General features: G+C 39.9%; 3 protein-coding genes and 1 long non-coding RNA gene across 7 annotated transcripts in view; 2 read left to right on the top strand and 2 right to left on the bottom strand.

The window, feature by feature from the left end:
• The window catches only part of LOC127620061 (uncharacterized), a 328,707-nt gene extending 328,242 nt beyond the window's left edge, over nucleotides 1-465 (top strand). Inside the window, exon 19 of the transcript XR_007967653.1 lies at nucleotides 124-465. The gene's annotated coding sequence lies outside the window, so the exon portion shown is untranslated. The remainder of the gene's footprint in view (nucleotides 1-123) is intronic.
• si:dkey-23a23.2 (uncharacterized) overlaps nucleotides 1-18,676 on the top strand; it is a 55,517-nt gene extending 36,841 nt beyond the window's left edge. The window contains exons 7-15 of one of the 3 annotated variants that reach the window (XM_052093151.1): nucleotides 16,123-16,449; nucleotides 16,564-16,765; nucleotides 16,883-16,990; nucleotides 17,072-17,205; nucleotides 17,303-17,476; nucleotides 17,599-17,810; nucleotides 17,894-18,112; nucleotides 18,222-18,514; nucleotides 18,558-18,676. In XM_052093151.1, the coding sequence (XP_051949111.1) occupies nucleotides 16,123-16,449; nucleotides 16,564-16,765; nucleotides 16,883-16,990; nucleotides 17,072-17,205; nucleotides 17,303-17,476; nucleotides 17,599-17,810; nucleotides 17,894-18,112; nucleotides 18,222-18,514; nucleotides 18,558-18,578 (1,690 nt within the window). In that variant the 3' untranslated portion in view covers nucleotides 18,579-18,676. Of the gene's footprint in view, nucleotides 1-15,852; nucleotides 15,945-16,122; nucleotides 16,450-16,563; nucleotides 16,766-16,882; nucleotides 16,991-17,071; nucleotides 17,206-17,302; nucleotides 17,477-17,598; nucleotides 17,811-17,893; nucleotides 18,113-18,221 lie in introns of those variants that run through there. The other 2 variants (XM_052093150.1, XM_052093149.1) reach the window with 2 other exon arrangements.
• LOC127620064 (uncharacterized) overlaps nucleotides 1-20,501 on the bottom strand; it is a 49,240-nt gene that overhangs the window by 9,245 nt on the left and 19,494 nt on the right. The window lies entirely within an intron of this gene.
• LOC127620066 (uncharacterized) lies at nucleotides 1,476-4,464 on the bottom strand. 2 transcript variants are annotated; one of them, XR_007967663.1, is made up of 4 exons: nucleotides 4,402-4,464; nucleotides 3,680-3,770; nucleotides 2,179-2,216; nucleotides 1,476-2,065 (listed from the first exon to the last, which is right to left on the bottom strand). It is a non-coding gene; the product is annotated as an uncharacterized LOC127620066 (long non-coding RNA). The 2 variants fall into 2 exon arrangements; XR_007967664.1 differs by having other exon boundaries at nucleotides 1,476-2,377.

Genomic DNA, 20,501 nt, shown 5'->3' with positions numbered 1-20,501 from the left:
ATACAGTAAGTATTGACAGCGGTCCATAAGACCAAAAAGTAGCATTTATTAAACGGATCAGCCTCTAGAAAATTAGATAGTTCAAGTTTGGGAGTTTCATCTGATATTTCTGCCCCATTGCAGCTACAAACTGCCCAGCATCACGAGCCAGCAGATACGTAGGACCGTGGAGACAAATGTGGCTGCCAACTTTTCAGAGGAGCAGAAGGCGTCTGTGGCCCACTACATGGCCCATTCGACTGCAGTGGCAAACCAGCACTACAGGATGAAGACCCTGGACACTGTTGTGGCCACTTCCAACCTGCTCAGCTCCCTGACACGGTATGTAATTATCTGAAATATAATTATGTTATATGTTATAAATCTGTTATAATTATATTGTCTCTCAACGCTCATCCATCAGTTCGTTAGTGTGTAACCTTGAAAACTTTTCAATGTTGCAGCTCCTCTTCTGACGACTCTGGCGAAGAGGGCGCCGGGCAGAGAAGAGAAGGCGGGTGGAAGAAGAGGTTGGCAGCCCAACCCCGACTTTGATGTTTTCCTACAGGCCTTCCCTGTAGGAATCACTGGCCAACCACCCAGAAAGACCCAGAGAGAAAAAGCTGGGTTCCCCGCCGACAGAGTCTTTTATGACAAGTGGAGGGCTCTGCAGTACAGCAAGCGAGAGCAACATCTTTTGTGTAAGTGTATATACTTTCTTAGCCAATGATTAGATTTGCTCCAACAGAAACATTTAGAACTCGTGTGTGAACCTGAATTTTTATTTAAATGTCCTCTCTTTGACAGCAAAATGCTCAAGATGTGCCCCAACTGCAAGGATGGTGGCTAAAGTCATAGAGGCAGAGGGGTGGACGGCCAATCATCCCCGCCCAGAGGACATTATGGTGAAGTGGAGGCCGCTCAGCAGAGCACAGGCGGAGAGTGACCCCGCCATCATCAAGGGGGTGACCAGGCAGAAATGGTCGGGTCTGGCTGTGAAGGACTTTGGGGAGCAGAAAGGTATGTACAAATGTCTTATGAGCACAGTAAAATCCATAAAAAAAAAGAATATAATAACATCATGAACAGCACATTAATGACTCCCTCTTTTTGACCACAGGCGTTGTTGCAACCAAGGCCTTCGGGAAGGGCTCCATCCTGTGTGATTTCCACGGAAAGGTGATCACAAGTGCTGAGGGCAGGGAGATGGTAGAGACGCAGGGCAAGCTTGGCAAACTGTTTTTTTTCAAACATGGCCCTGACGAAGTCTGCATCGATGCGGAGACCTTCCCCTGCGAGTGCCACCCGTCTCTGGAAACCACAGGGAGATGGATTACGCACTCCAAGAAGAAGTGCAACGTGCAGCCATGCCACTGCATACTGAAGCTTCAGGGAGTAGACAGGCACGTCCTGCTCTTTCAGGCCACCAAGGACATTGCTAAAGATGAAAAGATCCGCTCGACCACAGCATCAAGAAGAGGGGTTTTCGTGGGGAGGTAGAGGAGCTGGAGTGGCTGGACTTTTGATTCTCGTCTGCTTGCCTTTTTATATAAAAAATAAAATGTCCCTTAATCCATTGTTTAATTGCATTCTTTTCATTAATTTATTCCAAAAAAAGATATAAAACAGTGACTCAACCCTCGATGTCATGCTTTCTGGATTACCATGAAGGCAAACAAGTCATACAAGCTTGTTTTAAATATTTCTTTATGTATATTTCTATATATTGTTTTATAAATATTTTAAGTTTCACGATACCGCAGCGCCGCGGGACTTTGATTGGCCCCGGATAGCCGGGACAAATATCAAGAACAACTGTAAAATTATTTTATTGGCCTTTTGTGTGCATTTCATGTACAAGTGGAAAGGGTGATCACTTGGTTACTAGGTAACAAACAAGCTACCACATCATCCTTATATATTTCAAAACGGCCGGCTCTGCGTATAAATTGTCCACTGGAATGTCGAAAAAAACCTGTATTAGAGATGCATGCAGATCCATGTGTTCTTTTTTAATTTCTAAAACAGATGCACTGTTTAATGTTTAAACTGTACTCACAGTTCGACTGATAACAAAAGTCGTTGCCTTGGGGAAGAAGAAAAAAACATGAAAAAAATAAATGAAATGTGAATTATTAGTTTTAAATTGTTATTAATCAAGTTAATAAATATTAAGATTTGGCCAAATGAAGTGTTTACCCCACTGTCACTGGACACTCTGTTTCCCATCTTGTCTTCTGAGGAGACAAAGTCGTTGTGAGCATTTCTTAAAAATAAAATCTTTATGGTTATGCTGTGTCTTGATCAGAGAGGGAAAGAGAACAGCTCAGAGATGTGTTGTTTAGGTCACTTGCAGCCGGTAAGTTTCATACTACTCTCCTGCCTGCCTCTTGTCTGCCTGATGAACACAGCGATGTGAACAACAGATGAAGCAAGTTGACGAAAGCGTTTATGGCAAGTACCAATACATATATATATATATATATATATATAATGTCCTAAAGTTTTTATTTGATTTATTTATGGTTTAGCAGTCATGGCAATATATATTATAATATATATATATATAATGTCCTAAAGTTTTTATTTGATTTATTTATGGTTTAGCAGTCATGGCAATATATATTATAATATATATATATATAATGTCCTAAAGTTTTTATTTGATTTATTTATGGTTTAGCAGTCATGGCAATATATATATAATATATATATATAATGTCCTAAAGTTTTTATTTGATTTATTTATGGTTTAGCAGTCATGGCAATATATATTATAATATATATATATAATGTCCTAAAGTTTTTATTTGATTTATTTATGGTTTAGCAGTCATGGCAATATATATAATATATATATATATAATGTCCTAAAGTTTTTATTTGATTTATTTATGGTTTAGCAGTCATGGCAATATATATAATATATATATATATAATGTCCTAAAGTTTTTATTTGATTTATTTATGGTTTAGCAGTCATGGCAATATATATTATATATATATATAATGTCCTAAAGTTTTTATTTGATTTATTTATGGTTTAGCAGTCATGGCAATATATATAATATATATATATAATGTCCTAAAGTTTTTATTTGATTTATTTATGGTTTAGCAGTCATGGCAATATATATTATATATATATATAATGTCCTAAAGTTTTTATTTGATTTATTTATGGTTTAGCAGTCATGGCAATGACTGCTAAAATGAAAGAAATAGTCAGTCGGAATAAGGGGTTCCATTTGGATCAGTTATACGGCCCCGTGCGGTCGGTGTCCAACTTCTTAGAGGGACAAGTGGGCTTGCTGGGATTTGATGGATTTGATGGCGTGGTGAACTTTTGGGAGCGGGTGACCAGAATTCAACTTGGAATCTCCTATTAAAATGATTGTCTTTCCATCAGTTTTTATCCAACAGCCATGTTTTGCACATCTATTTAAAGCTCAGAATGTGTAGTTTAACGTGTGCCCAATACATTTTCTCTCTCTCGTTCAGGGAGTTCAAATTACAGGGCAAAGGGTTGAAAGCCAAAGTTGAGGCACCCAGGCCTCAAATTTCAAGCGTTCTTTCTGCTTTTTGCACCGTATGAAAAGGTTAGTATTGTAGTTCACAATGTCAATACTGATTATAATGTATTCTATGTAAAGCACTTTGAATTACTATAGTGTATGAAATGTGCTAGAAATAAACGTACCTTGCCTTTCGATTAACCTTGCCTGCTTGTCCTTTTGGAAACAAACATGGAATTTCCCCCCTCCGGTTTGCTGACCACATCACCCTTAAATCTGTGGACCAATCGGTGCATTAATACATTGTTAGAACCGTCCTGGAAGACGCTGTTAAAATGATTTTTTTTTTGTTGCAATAACACCCCGAGATCCGCCTATTTTTGTTCATTGTTATTGCAGCAAACGATACACTTTATAAAAAACATAACCGCAAAACATATATAAAAAAAAAAAAAACAAGGAACAAGACTTCTCAATAGTATTGCTGGCTAACTTTATTTAATACATTTAATTCTAACAACATCCAGCAAATGTGTGCATTAACGGTTTTTAATGCTATTTAAGGCCTTCATTTTCGCAAAATCCATTTAATGACTTTTAATGCCCCGCGGAAACCAAGAACAAACGCGACTTCAGTACACCGCAAATAAATTATGCTACACTTTAGCAATAAATAATTCTCTAAAAACGAGAGAAACTGTTTGTAGAAAGTTGCGCTGTAGTAATATGTTGTTCACGGTTTCCGCGGGGCTAGCTAGCTTACAGGACTTTTCACCAAACTCGTCTCTATGTAACAGTACTACTTTTGAATTCGTTTAAGCGACTCGACAGTTCAAAACAAACAGCACAAGTCTAGAAATAAACACCACTCTACAACAAAGTAAAAAATAATTATAAACACACTTACAAGCAACTGCGGCTTATATGTCGAAACAATGTAGTGACAGTATCTTAAACAAGACGATCTAAGCACTGCGCATGTGCGAAAATGCGTCTACTTCCTGTCTGAAGTATGTCGAAACAATTTACGGCAATTGTAGACAGTAGTTATTTGAGAAAATTGTTATGTATAACTAGTGATATAAAGACAATAATTGTATTGTTCCTATTGATGCATATTTCTTATTTCTCCCCTACGAGTGTTTTGTATGTTTTTTTCTTGTTAATAATATATATATATATTTTTTAAATACACTTTTTTGTAAAATTTATTTCAAGGTTAATATGTGGCACAAATTAAATTTATAAAATATATGGAAATATATATATATTGTATTGCTTAATGTGAACATTCAGTTCACAGTGTGGTACAACAAAGTTAATACACAACAATAAATATAAATATAAAGAATAACAGCAATATAAGAATAGTTAAGGAAACTACTTTACCAAACTCAAAACAGAAACAAAACTAAAAAGTAACTAAAATAATAAACTAGAAAGAAAAAGAAAGAAAGTGGGAATTACTTAAATTAAAAGAAAATTACACATTAATTAAATTAAAATGTTTGTAGGCCGTTCAAATTGTAAATGTTCTGATTGCTTTTTTTTAAGTGAAGTATTATGTCAAAATCAGATCTAAAATGTTTCTTTAAGAAATTTTTGACAGGGTAAATATTATGAATTAATTAAAAAGATTCAGGAGAGGGTAACCACACCTATTGGTGAGATATGTTTCACTGAATCATAAAATAAGAGCTCTATTCCTTGAGAACATTGTCTCTGCCCCTCCTATAATCTCATATTGGAATGGACTCTTTGATAATTTAAATTGGAAAAATATATGGTCTATGCAAAAAAGCTTTTTCCTCACAAAGTAAAACAAATATATTTTTAATTAATTCATAATATTTACCCTGTCAAAAATTTCTTAAACATTTTACATCTGATTTTGACACTAATTGCTCTTTTTGTCAGAATGACACTGAAACCTCTCTTCGTTTGTTTTGGTCATGCATTTATTCTTTGCAACTTTGGGAAGATGTTAGTTTGTTTGAACCCATAAGAGAGAGTCCATAACTGTTATATTCTGAAATAAATTCAGTATACCTAAAAAGCAAACCTTCATTATTAAAGAGCTGTCTTACATGAAATATTCCATTACTGAACCAGTAATTATAGAACAAAGATTTATTCTTAAATAGTCCTATTGTTCCATATGTAACACAGATGAGGAGAAAAGTTTAGTGCCAAAAGAACTTGTTGGTGAAATATTCCAAATAGAGGTGGGGTTAAGGAATCGATTTAGCCAGTTTTTTTAATTGTGTTATTTAGTGAGCTGAAATCAATGAAGTTTAAGCCACCCTTTTTGTGAGAATGTAGTCGATTTATTTAATACATTAATTAATAGCTTCCATCCCTCACTCACTCACTCACTCACTCACTCACTGGAACATGGCATTGACCTTCAGGCCTTGTTCATCAACACAGTATGACAAAAATGTTTCCATGTCCTCTTGACACTGAAATATAAACAAAAATTCATCCTTTGTATTGGAGAATTCACCCCCAGGACCTTCCTGAGGGCATTTTGTTGTTCATCCCTGTTCATTTGCAGAAATGCAGGCTCTCTCACATCCCCATGGAATAAGTCTCTGTGATTGTGAACCCAGTGCCAAGCTGCATGAAGGTCTTTTACAATGGCCGGCTGTTGCACCTGGTGAAATAAATGATATAGATATATATATAAATATAAATGGCACGTAAACTAATTAAACTATATATCGAGCAAGCATGCATGCAACTGCTTGATATATGACCACTAAAATCATTTACCTTATCAATGTCCTCTTCAGCCACAACTCTTCTGCTGGGCAACAGTTTTGTGGTGGTGGATTTTGACACCCTAAAGACAGGCTCCAGTATGCAAATCTCTGTCCATAACTTTGGAAAATATGTAATGTATATGCACTCTATTTGTAAAACAACTTTCTAGTATCACTTTGCCAACAGTGACTTAATACAGCCAAGATACTGAAATATTATCTGTAGAGTCTGTCATACCCTTCTAGGCAAAACCTCTCCATCAGCTGAATGCACCAGCCACTGGCAGAATCAATGGCACCTCCTGGCCTAAAACACACAGAAACACCAAAATACAAATAAGCAATTGGCACATATACCAGTAGCTTTGATGGCATACTTGTGCTGAAAATCAGCTTACCTCTGTGAATGTTAATGGACATGATGTACAGGTGCTGAGAGCATACATGTGAAATACAAATAACAATGTAAGACTTTGATTTTATGTATTTACATTTATGCATTTGGCAGCACCTGTACATCATATCCATTAAGCGACTTACAGAGCCCTAATTACAGGGACAATCCCACCAGAGCAACCTGGAGTTAAGTGCCATTGCTCAAGTGACACAATGGTGGTGACTGTGGGGCTCAAACCAGCTGATTCCTAATTCCTTCTGATTACCTTCTGGTTACCAGCTTACCAGTTATGTGCTTAGACCACTACACCACCACCACTCCATGATCTAACAGCTTTGACAAATTAAACATTCTTACCATCAGCATGTAGACACCACAGGAATTCCCTGAACACTGTTGAGGAAAAAACTGGAAAAGTGCATCCAGTTAGTTAAAAGTTGTTACATATTTGGGTAATCGCTGTGTTCATCAGGCAGACAAGAGGCAGGCAGGAGAGTAGTATGAAACTTACCGGCTGCAAGTGACCTAAACAACACATCTCTGAGCTGTTCTCTTTCCCTCTCTGATCAAGACACAGCATAACCATAAAGATTTTATTTTTAAGAAATGCTCACAACGACTTTGTCTCCTCAGAAGACAAGATGGGAAACAGAGTGTCCAGTGACAGTGGGGTAAACACTTCATTTGGCCAAATCTTAATATTTATTAACTTGATTAATAACAATTTAAAACTAATAATTCACATTTCATTTATTTTTTTCATGTTTTTTTCTTCTTCCCCAAGGCAACGACTTTTGTTATCAGTCGAACTGTGAGTACAGTTTAAACATTAAACAGTGCATCTGTTTTAGAAATTAAAAAGAACACATGGATCTGCATGCATCTCTAATACAGGTTTTTTTCGACATTCCAGTGGACAATTTATACGCAGAGCCGGCCGTTTTGAAATATATAAGGATGATGTGGTAGCTTGTTTGTTACCTAGTAACCAAGTGATCACCCTTTCCACTTGTTACATGAAATGCACACAAAAGGCCAATAAAATAATTTTACAGTTGTTCTTGATATTTGTCCCGGCTATCCGGGGCCAATCAAAGTCCAGCGGCGCTGCTGGTATCGTGAAACTTAAAATATTTATAAAACAATATATAGAAATATACATAAAGAAATATTTAAAACAAGCTTGTATGACTTGTTTGCCTTCATGGTAATCCAGAAAGCATGACATCGAGGGTTGAGTCACTGTTTTATATCTTTTTTGGAATAAATTAATGAAAAGAATGCAATTAAACAATGGATTAAGGGACATTTTATTTTTTATATAAAAAGGCAAGCAGACGAGAATCAAAAGTCCAGCCACTCCAGCTCCTCTACCTCCCCACGAAAACCCCTCTTCTTGATGCTGTGGTCGAGGCGGATCTTTTCATCTTTAGCAATGTCCTTGGTGGCCTGAAAGAGCAGGACGTGCCTGTCTACTCCCTGAAGCTTCAGTATGCAGTGGCATGGCTGCACGTTGCACTTCTTCTTGGAGTGCGTAATCCATCTCCCTGTGGTTTCCAGAGACGGGTGGCACTTCGCAGGGAAGGTCTCCGCATCGATGCAGACTTCGTCAGGGCCATGTTTGAAAAAAACAGTTTGCCCAGCTCGTCCTGCGTCTCTGCCATCTCCCTGCCCTCAGCACTTGTGATCACCTTTCCGTGGAAATCACACAGGATGGAGCCCTTCCGAAGGCCTTGGTTGCAACAACGCCTGTGGTCAAAAGAGGGAGTCATTAATGTGCTGTTCATGATGTTATTATATTCTTTTTTTTTATGGATTTTACTGTGCTCATAAGACATTTGTACATACCTTTCTGCTCCCCAAAGTCCTTCACAGCCAGACCCGACCATTTCTGCCTGGTCACCCCCTTGATGATGGCGGGGTCACTCTCCGCCTGTGCTCTGCTGAGCTGGCCTCCACTTCAGCCATAATGTCCTCTGGGCGGGGATGATTGGCCGTCCACCCCTCTGCCTCTATGACTTTAGCCACCATCCTTGCAGTTGGGGCACATCTTGAGCATTTTGCTGTCAAAGAGAGGACATTTAAATAAAAATTCAGGTTCACACACGAGTTCTAAATGTTTCTGTTGGAGCAAATCTAATCATTGGCTAAGAAAGTATATACACTTACACAAAAGATGTTGCTCTCGCTTGCTGTACTGCAGAGCCCTCCACTTGTCATAAAAGACTCTGTCGGCGGGGAACCCAGCTTTTTCTCTCTGGGTCTTTCTGGGTGGTTGGCCAGTGATTCCTACAGGGAAGGCCTGTAGGAAAACATCAAAGTCCGGGGTTGGGCTGCCAACCTCTTCTTCCACCCGCCTTCTCTTCTCTGCCCGGGCGCCCTCTTCGCCAGAGTCGTCAGAAGAGGAGCTGCAACATTGAAAAGTTTTCAAGGTTACACACTAACGAACTGATGGATGAGCGTTGAGAGACAATATAATTATAACAGATTTATAACATATAACATAATTATATTTCAGATAATTACATACCGTGTCAGGGAGCTGAGCAGGTTGGAAGTGGCCACAACAGTGTCCAGGGTCTTCATCCTGTAGTGCTGGTTTGCCACTGCAGTCGAATGGGCCATGTAGTGGGCCACAGACGCCTTCTGCTCCTCTGAAAAGTTGGCAGCCACATTTGTCTCCACGGTCCTACGTATCTGCTGGCTCGTGATGCTGGGCAGTTTGTAGCTGCAATGGGGCAGAAATATCAGATGAAACTCCCAAACTTGAACTATCTAATTTTCTAGAGGCTGATCCGTTTAATAAATGCTACTTTTTGGTCTTATGGACCGCTGTCAATACTTACTGTATGTGCAGACGAGAGAGGTCGTTGGTTGCGCTCCTGATTTTCGTGCCTGACTGACGAAACAAACAACCTGTTTGCATTATCTACATCCGGCCGGATGGAGTCAGGGCGGATCCATGTGTAGTATGCATCCAGCATCTGCAGAGACAAAAAGTAAATAAATACATCTGTTAATATCAGTGCTGGTGTTACTGTATTTCATGGTAAGGCAATTTAGCCTGTACAAAGTGTACTTACTGCTGCCTCCTCCATTGTGAGGGCAAACACGGCGATCTGCATTGTCGCAGTCTTGTGTTCAGCTACAGCCACGCACACCTTTCCCCAGAATCCTTTCTGGCCTCCCACTCTGCTGTCTGAAAAAAATAAAAAAATAAAACACAGTGAATAAGTGACATAAACGTCCTCTTCGCAGACTACCTAATATAATCTGTTTAGGCTTATGCCCCCATGAAAACTGAGGTCTTAACACTTACTGTTACTCCCTCCACCGCTCCTGGTCTCTGGAAGTGACCGAGGATCAGGATTGCTTCACAGAAGTACCGGAACATCGTCTTTTCCTCTGAAGCCACGTGGTCACCTTCCAGCAGCCTCCCATAAACGGACAGCATGTCTTTTTTGGCCTTCCGGAGGACTGCCTGGCACTCCTGAAGGCTCTTCTCACCCTCTTGGAACCGTTCATACCTAGAATGACATACAAGACCACAATGTGGCGGAGAATTACACACATGTCTGTAGCACGAAGTCATTAAAGAAAAACAAATGGAAAGCAGATTAGCAACTGACCTTGTTTTACAGGTGACCTTGCTGTGTGACTTGGCCACTGGCTTTCTGATGGAAGCGAGGAGGTCGAGGTAGGCTTGGCACTTCCTGTAGAAGTCCGGATCTGCTGCAGCCAAGTTCAGGTGGGTCTTCAAATACTGAACAAACCGGATCATGTTCTTTATGTAGTTCAAAATGGTGGCTGGGACCATGTCAGCGCCCGGAGTTGGGTGAGGTAGTCTTTGGTCTCAGTGGACTTTAGCAGGAAGTCCAAGCTGACTTCTTCCCCACTTGGCTGGATGTACCTCAGCATCCTGGAGACGTTGTCTACCTGTGATGAAAGAAAAGAGAAGTGTGAGATGATGCAGTGAGAAGAAAAGCCACACACCAGCCAGCCACACACAGACACCCCTAATAAAGCTGTGTTTTATCTGAGTTCACTTCTTTTATGGAACTTAATAGCTGCTCTACATGTGCTGTGCTACTATATATTAAAACATTTCCCGGTTAGAAAGAGCAATACGGAACAGACTAAAAAGAAACGCAAATGGGATGTATCTTACCTCCTGCTGGCAGTTTGGGACCTGCAGGGTGTTGATCAGGTAGCGCTTAAAATCTGTCAGCATGGCCTCTTCTGCAGGGAACTTTGAGTAAAGCCCCATTTGCGTCATCTTGACCCTGACAGTTGTGCTGTACTCTGATTGAGCTCTGAAAAAAACAGACAGAAGAAAATGAGCTCAAAGCAACCTTACAGTTTGTTCACAGTTTTTGCACTGATGTGAGTGAGGTTTAGAACTTACTTTTGCCATGTACGGTCGCTTGGATCGGTGGTGCTGGCTTCGGAGCTGCTATCCTCCGCCACCGAGACACCACCAGCCGCTTCAGAGCTGCCACCAGCCGCTTCAGAGCTGCCACCAGCCGCTTCAGAGCTGCCACCGGCTGCTTCAGAGCTGACACCGGCTGCTCTAGAAGGTTCACTGGCCGTGCTGGTGGATGCCTCTTCTGACTCCAGGTCTGCCTGGTTAGGAGCATTAGCCACAAAAAAGTGTCTTTGGCGCAGCTCTTCCAGAAGAGCCAGCCTGGATGGTCTGTGTGGGTAACGTTTCACCATCTCATTGTAGTCCCAGTTCCTAGCTTCCCGTGTCCACACCTTGGCAGACTCCTTGGCCCTCTTCAGCTCCTCCAGCCGTTCTTCGGGTGTGTTCCTCTTCATACACACTCTGCTCAGATGCGTCGTCAGCACCTCCTGTGGTCTTTTACACAGCAAGCAGTGAATGATGCGACGGTCGGATCTTACAAATGTGAAAATGAATGAAGACAGTGAATTAAAACAGAGGCCTAATGTGACCCTTGACCAGCGAAACTTCAAAAGAGATAAAAACTTCAAAAGAGATTAAAAACTCCATTTCAATGGAGCTCAACAGTAAATACACAAAAACCCAAGTATTACCTCTTCTCAGCTTGTCCTTCCATTTCAACAGTAGAAGATTATAGAAGATTCAAGAAGATTCTCAGCAACTCAGCAGCTCAGCAGAAATCGTTGAAGCAGAGTGAATTCACAACAGAATCCATCACAGATATACTTGAGTCTGTTTCAAACCAGCCAATCAGATCGCAGTATTAAACAAGCCGCCAATCAAGGTGTCAATGGGCCATTACCTGGGCATGCTGAAACTTTATCTTCTTATTTCTCAGAAATCTCAGAAGTTCTAAATTAGTTAGAAATGAGTAAATGTGACCAAATATTTGTAAACTGAACATAAAGAGCTTCATTTTGATAGGAAACACATTAAAAAAACCTTGAGATTTGAAAAGAAAAAGAGCAGCATTCCAGAAGAGGAAGATAATGGGAGCAACCACTGGCCTGTAATATAATTATATTTATGTAATATAATATAATGATGTATTTCTGATCAAGTAAATGCGGGCTTGATGGTAAAAGAGTCTTCTTTTAAGGTAAAAATAATAAATCCTGCATGTTTACATGCTCAACAGGCCTGCATTATTTTTGTCTGCATTCAATGGCCTCTGCGGTCAATACAGGACTCTGCATAGGTGATGATGGGCCATTATGAGATAGTTGACTTTATCAATAGGGGTTATGAGCCATCACATTTACTGCCTGAGCTAGTGAAAAGAAACTGGTTTGTTCTAATGGTTTTACAATGGGCCATCATATTTACTGACAGGGCTAGTTAAAAGAAACTGGTTTGTTCTAAGGGCTTTAGAATTGGCCTTTGTGTTCTAATGGATGTCATGCGTGACTCAGCAATCTCACACTTTGCAAGTTAAAAATTATTTCGTCTGAGACAACACAACCCATTAGGGTTAGGGTAAGTACAGAAAGTCTCAAATATTGTTGCTCAAGTGAATCTAAAAAGATTTGGTTGAAACATTTTGATCCACAGGCTGACTTCACACCCCTTTACAATGGGGCTGGTAGGGGCAAGGTCTGAGGTGAGTTGATTGGCTAGTTTGAACCACAACTAAAGGGTCATTGCAGGTCAACTTGAAACAACAACCAACCTGATTGGTTTTCTTTTCAAATCTCAAGGTTTTTTAATGAGCCTAATCAGTATTGACATTGTGAACTACAATACTAACCTTTTAATAGGTACAAAAAGCAGAAAGAACGCTTGAAATTTGAGTTAGTTATAGAGATTTTGCTTCTAACCCATTCGGACCACTCAAGCCTGGGTGCCTCAACTTTGGCTTTCTGCACTTTGCCCTGTAATTTGAACTCCCTGAACGAGAGAGAGAAAATGTATTGGGCACACGTTAAACTACACATTCTGAGCTTTAAATAGATGTGCAAAACATGGCTGTTGGATAAAAACTGATGGAAAGACAATCATTTTAATAGGAGATTCCAAGTTGAATTCTGGTCACCTGCTCCCAAAAGTTCACCACGCCATCTTACAGCCAAGTAATTGGTATATTAGTAAAGTACTCATACCGGGCTTTATATTAATGCAAAACACATAATTATAGGTGATGATGGGCCATTATGAGATAGTTGACTTTATCAATAGGGGTTAAAATGAGCCATCACATTTACTGCCTGAGCTAGTGAAAAGAAACTGGCACATTTCATACACTATAGTAATTCAAAGTGCTTTACATAGAATACATTATAATCAGTATTGACATTGTGAACTACAATACTAACCTTTTAATACGGTGCAAAAAGCAGAAAGAACGCTTGAAATTTGAGGCCTGGGTGCCTCAACTTTGGCTTTCTGCTGTAAAATTATTTTATTGGCCTTTTCATGTACAAGTGGAAAGGATTAAAAGAAAAAACTTCCAAAAAAAAAAAAAGGATGATGTGATCACTTGGTTACTAGGCAACAAACAAGCTACCACATCATCCTTATATATTTCAAAACGGCCGGCTCTGCGTATAAATTGTCCACTGGAATGTCGAAAAAAACCTGTATTAGAGATGCATGCAGATCCATGTGTTCTTTTTTAATTTCTAAAACAGATGCACTGTTTAATGTTTAAACTGTACTCACAGTTCGACTGATAACAAAAGTCGTTGCCTTGGGGAAGAAGAAAAAAACATGAAAAAAATAAATGAAATGTGAACCCATCTTGTCTTCTGAGGAGACAAAGTCGTTGTGAGCATTTCTTAAAAATAAAATCTTTATGGTTATGCTGTGTCTTGATCAGAGAGGGAAAGAGAACAGCTCAGAGATGTGTTGTTTAGGTCACTTGCAGCCGGTAAGTTTCATACTACTCTCCTGCCTGCCTCTTGTTATTAGTTTTAAATTGTTATTAATCAAGTTAATAAATATTAAGATTTGGCCAAATGAAAAAGCATTTTCTATCAATATGATTTCTACTTACCAAACTCCCACTTCCACAGGAAGTGTTTACCCCACTGTCACTGGACACTCTGTTTCCGTCTGCCTGATGAACACAGCGATGTGAACAACAGATGAAGCAAGTTGACGAAAGCGTTTATGGCAAGTACCAATACATATATATATATATATATATATAATGTCCTAAAGTTTTTATTTGATTTATTTATGCAGTCATGGCAATATATATTATAATATATATATATAATGTCCTAAAGTTTTTATTTGATTTATTTATGGTTTAGCAGTCATGGCAATATATATACCAGCAAGCCCACTTGTCCCTCTAAGAAGTTGGACACCGACCGCACGGGGCCGTATAACTGATCCAAATGGAACCCCTTATTCCGACTGACTATTTCTTTCATTTTAGCAGTCATTGCCATGACTGCTAAACCATAAATAAATCAAATAAAAACTTTAGGACATTATATATATATATATTATAATATATATTGCCATGACTGCTAAACCATAAATAAATCAAATAAAAACTTTAGGACATTATATATATATATTATAATATATATTGCCATGACTGCTAAACCATAAATAAATCAAATAAAAACTTTAGGACATTATATATATATATAATATATATTGCCATGACTGCTAAACCATAAATAAATCAAATAAAAACTTTAGGACATTATATATATATATATATTATAATATATATTGCCATGACTGCTAAACCATAAATAAATCAAATAAAAACTTTAGGACATTATATATATATATATTATAATATATATTGCCATGACTGGGATTTGATGGATTTGATGGCGTGGTGAACTTTTGGGAGCGGGTGACCAGAATTCAACTTGGAATCTCCTATTAAAATGATTGTCTTTCCATCAGTTTTTATCCAACAGCCATGTTTTGCACATCTATTTAAAGCTCAGAATGTGTAGTTTAACGTGTGCCCAATACATTTTCTCTCTCTCGTTCAGGGAGTTCAAATTACAGGGCAAAGTACAGAAAGCCAAAGTTGAGGCACCCAGGCCATGGGTTGTGTTGTCTCAGACGAAATAATTTTTAACTTGCAAAGTGTGAGATTGCTGAGTCACGCATGACATCCATTAGAACACAAAGGCCAATTCTAAAGCCCTTAGAACAAACCAGTTTCTTTTCACTAGCTCAGGCAGTAAATGTGATGGCTCATAACCCCTATTGATAAAGTCAACTATCTCATAATGGCCCATCATCACCTATGCAGAGTCCTGTATTGACCGCAGAGGCCATTGAATGCAGACAAAAATAATGCAGGCCTGTTGAGCATGTAAACATGCAGGATTTATTATTTTTACCTTAAAAGAAGACTCTTTTTACCATCAAGCCCGCATTTACTTGATCAGAAATACATCATTATATTATATTACATAAATATAATTATATTACAGGCCAGTGGTTGCTCCCATTATCTTCCTCTTCTGGAATGCTGCTCTTTTTCTTTTCAAATCTCAAGGTTTTTTTAATGTGTTTCCTATCAAAATGAAGCTCTTTATGTTCAGTTTACAAATATTTGGTCACATTTACTCATTTCTAACTAATTTAGAACTTCTGAGATTTCTGAGAAATAAGAAGATAAAGTTTCAGCATGCCCAGGTAATGGCCCATTGACACCTTGATTGGCGGCTTGTTTAATACTGCGATCTGATTGGCTGGTTTGAAACAGACTCAAGTATATCTGTGATGGATTCTGTTGTGAATTCACTCTGCTTCAACGATTTCTGCTGAGCTGCTGAGTTGCTGAGAATCTTCTTGAATCTTCTATAATCTTCTACTGTTGAAATGGAAGGACAAGCTGAGAAGAGGTAATACTTGGGTTTTTGTGTATTTACTGTTGAGCTCCATTGAAATGGTAATAGGACAATGCCCTGTTCTGCTGCATATTTAAGAGTTTTTTTTTTTATCTCTTTTTTTTAATCATGTCTCATTCTTTCAGATCATTTTTAAATAATTTATTCTATATCATGTCATTTTGTTTTTAAGGTCTGCTGATCGCACCGTTGTGCACTGCTTGCATTGCCACAAACCCCAGGACAATCTTTCTGTTCACCTGGCCAGAGTCTGTATGAAAAAACGCACGCCTGAGGAGAGAGCGGCCGAGGTCCAGAAAGCCAAGGCTTCGGGCAGAGAGTGGGTCCGCACCAACAGGACCTGGGACTACAACCAGCTCTGTGTGCTCCTGCCTGATCGGCGCTCTCGGGTCACCATGGTCAAGGAGTTTCTTCGGCGTGGTTTTTTTATCACGAACCAGCCCCGGGAGTCTGACAGTGACGAAGAAGCTGATGATGCTCCATCTGATCTTCCTCAAATGTAAGGGCAATCCTTAAATGCTTAAGCTGAAATGTTTAAATGTAAATGCTTTTCTTACTTAGTATTTTTATCAATAACTTTAATAGTCTTGTCTGTTATGTTTAATCCAAACAGCCGGTTCGTTCAGAGGGCTCCTGGCATTAAACACTGCCAGAAGATTGTGAGAGTGGCAAAGCCGGACGTGCTCAGGATCCAGAGGGACCTGCAGGTGGGCAGAGAGATCTCCAACACCGACCAGACGCTGTACCGTTATTACTGCGAGGCAATCTTGGTGTTTGTCCACATGCAGCGTCCAAGAGCTGTGGAAGCCTTGACGGTAAGTTCATCTATTGTAACTAACTATTGTATTCTATCTATGAGTTTACACTTCGTATGTGCTTTAATATTGGCACTCTTATGCATTTGTAAATAACACCTTTTCCATATTTTCCAGGATGCAGAGTGGGTGAACAAGACCAAGCTGGGTGACAGGTTTGTGATCGGCGTACAGAGGGAGAAAACCTCGAGTATGCAGATCGCTCTGACACAAGATGAGGAAGCAGTAAGTTTTACTATGATACAAACTGTTGATTGCTTACCACCATTGTTTTAAATTGAATAACTCATTGGTCTTTTTTCGTAGTGCTTGGAGCTGTACTTCAGGTGCATCAGGCCTGAGAACATTCAGCCGGAGAAACTCTGCAAGGGTTTCTTTGTCTCGTCGTCCGGCGTGGAGGTTCACAGTGTCTCGCGGGACATGAATCGGCTCCATAAATTGTAAGTGCCTAACACAGGTCCATGTTCATGTGTGTGAATGGATAACACTTATTTCCACAGTCACATCACAATTAACATTTACATTTTCTTTCTGCAGGTACAAGCTGGCTCCTTTCTCTGCCCAGTGTGTGAAGAGGGCTGTTGAGGCGGCTGCAGAAAAGCTCCCGGTGCAACAACAGGGGGCACTGCACCATTACCTGACCCTCAGCGCTGGTGCGGTCCGGCCTCAGGATGTCGTCGACGCAGCTCTGCTACTGGAATCATTGGCCAGGTATACATCTCTTCATCCAACCATGGCATTACTCATCACAAACAATTAGCACAGAAAAATTAGCAAGTTGTCATTCATACATTTTTCATATATTATAAACATTGTATTCTTCTCTTATACAGCACTTCTGAGGACGAGACTTCCTTGGCCACAAGCGGTGCAGCTGGACCCTCTCAGAAGGACTTTGCTGAGTTCGTGGCGAGATTTCCTGTTTCGACGGAGGGTCAGCCGCCATCCAAGAGGCAGCGGGTCGAATCAGGTTTTCCAGATGACCGCGTCTTCTATGACAAGTGGCGGATGACCCAGTATGCCCAGAGAGAGGAATATCTGCTGTGTGAGTTGATGAGTGTCAATGCTCTATTCCTCTACAGTGACAAGTGACTCACATGAGTAACGTTTTTTCATTTTGTCTTTCAGCACATTTCACAGTTCGCAAGCCTTCGGTCGCAAAGGTGGCACGGCTTATCGTGCAGGAGGGCTGGAAGGTCAACTGTCCTAAGCCGGAGCACATCGAACGGCTGTGGACACCACCTTCGAAGGGAGCAGTTGAAGATGACAAGTTCATCCTTCGCTGCGTGTCTGAGCAGAACTGGTCGGGATTGGCCATCAAAGACTTTGGTGCCAAGCAAGGTTTAGGTAAGCAAACCTTTCATTTGTCTTGTAAGGGCAGAAAAAACCAATAATGTAAAATGTACATTTTAGCAGCCATGACCTGCAGCAAGAAGTCATGTTCTCTTTATTTTAGGAGTCGTAGCAACATGCAATTTCTCCAAACACGACATCGTCTGCGACTACCACGGCAGGGTCATCCCAGCTGCAGAAGGGAGGGTGATGGTGCAGGGCGTGCATGACGAGGCCGGGTACGTGTTCTTCTTCAAAGCTGGACAGAGAGACCTGTGCATCGACGCCCAGACCTTTCCTTGCGAGTGCCACCCTGGTACAGACACCGTTGGCAGGAGGATCAACCACTCCACAAAAGCCCCCAACCTGAAGCCCTTTCACTGCAGGTTGCGTGTGAATGGGGAGGACAAGGACATCATCCTCTTCAGGGCACTGCAGGACATCAGTGTGGGTGTCGAACTACGGTTTGACTATGGAGTAAAGAGGAAGTCCTTCCGTGGAGAGATTCTTGTTTTGTGAGCTGGAGTGGCTGGACTTTTGATTCTTGCTTTATGGACTATCAATGTTACTGATTTTGCCCTTCTAGCTGCATTCACCTGTGCATCATTACCTTGTTTAACTCACACTATAATAGCCTGGTTTTCACACACTCACTCACTGTGAAGTCTTGCCTTATTTGTAGGGCAAGGTACGTTTATTTCTAGCACATTTCATACACTATATAGTAATTCAAAGTGCTTTACATAGAATACATTATGTTATTATATATGGTCAGCTCTGTGTAACGTAACAAACACATCATGTAACTAATAAACGTGTCTTTCTCTCTCTTTAAGGTCCATGAACCCAACTCATTAGCATTTCCTGCCACTGTTTTCATATATAGACATGCAATATTTACTATTTGTGCCGACGTCATTTCCATTTAGCTGAAAATAAGCTCTTTAATTTAATAGTCCTAGTTAGTGTTTGTGTGTGTATCCATCATGCCTGTATCTGTTAGCTAATAGTTTTCTTGTGCACAGTCTCTGTCCTCACTCCAAGAAGGGGCCGAGCTGTTTTCCTGGACATCTGAGATTTTTAATAAATAAAAAAATCTTTTAAGCATGTACATGTCATGTGCATTCCTATATTGTTGTCATAAAGATGTTCCTTGTTTATGTGGTTAAAAATAAAGTATTTGTTTAGAGTTCAAACTTGTGTATTCATTAAATCTGTTCCTCAAAGTGAACAAAGGGGGACTGTTAATATGTTGATATCAACAATTTACTTTTTATTTGTGCATCACAAACATAGATATAAAAAAACATTTTAGAACATCTTGTCACTGACATTAATTTATTTTATTGTATATCATTATTAGATACAAATGTAATGAGTTGTGCTTCTTCATTTAGCCCTTGACTAATTCAAAACATCCCCCCACTCCCTCCATGGTGTTTTTGGATTGTAGACCCACATTGCCATCCTGTGGACATTCATATGTTTGTCACTTTTAATATGATGCAGAAAGCAGACAGAAAGCTTGAGGTATTACAGAATTACAGACATATTTGTAGTAACACATTCAGAGAAAGCAGAGGCCTTTGTGACTTCAACGCAGGGCCTGGTTGTAGTAAGTGTAACACTGAGAGAGAAAAGGCCTAGCCCATAATGATGAATGGAGAAGAACTGTTTTCCATTGATCAAACAAGTGTTTCAACTGATTCTTATAAATGTTCAGTCATGTGATGGTGTCATTTGAAAACAAAATACCATTTTGAGAAGAAATAACGTTCTCAGTTCTCTCTCTCTCTCTCTCTGTCACAGCGGTGCACATGTTCACAAATTAACGTGTTGACATAAAAAAATAACATGTCTTTTTTATCAATGATTAATCCAAACAGCCGGTTCGTTCAGAGGGCTCCTGGCATTAAACACTGCCAGAAGATTGTGAGAGTGGCAAAGCCGGACGTGCTCAGGATCCAGAGGGACCTGCAGGTGGGCAGAGAGATCTCCAACACCGACCAGACGCTGTACCGTTATTACTGCGAGGCGATCTTGGTGTTTGTCCACATGCAGCGTCCAAGAGCTGTGGAAGCCTTGACGGTAAGTTCATCTATTGTAACTAACTATTGTATTCTATCTTTGAGTTTACACTTCGTATGTGCTTTAATATTGGCACACTTATGCATTTGTAAATAACACCTTTTCCATATTTTCCAGGATGCAGAGTGGGTGAACAAGACCAAGCTGGGTGACAGGGAAGCAGTAAGTTTTACAGTCACATCACAATTAACATTTACATTTTCTTTCTGCAGGTACAAGCTGGCTCCTTTCTCTGCCCAGTGTGTGAAGAGGGCTGTTGAGGCGGCTGCAGAAAAGCTCCCGGCGCAACAACAGGAGGCACTGCACCATTACCTGG

Source organism: Xyrauchen texanus, chromosome 26, assembly GCF_025860055.1.
Source record: "Xyrauchen texanus isolate HMW12.3.18 chromosome 26, RBS_HiC_50CHRs, whole genome shotgun sequence".
NCBI classification, from domain to species: domain Eukaryota; kingdom Metazoa; phylum Chordata; class Actinopteri; order Cypriniformes; family Catostomidae; genus Xyrauchen; species Xyrauchen texanus.
Note: the sequence above shows the minus strand (reverse complement) of the source record. Positions and strands in the feature narration are given on the sequence as shown.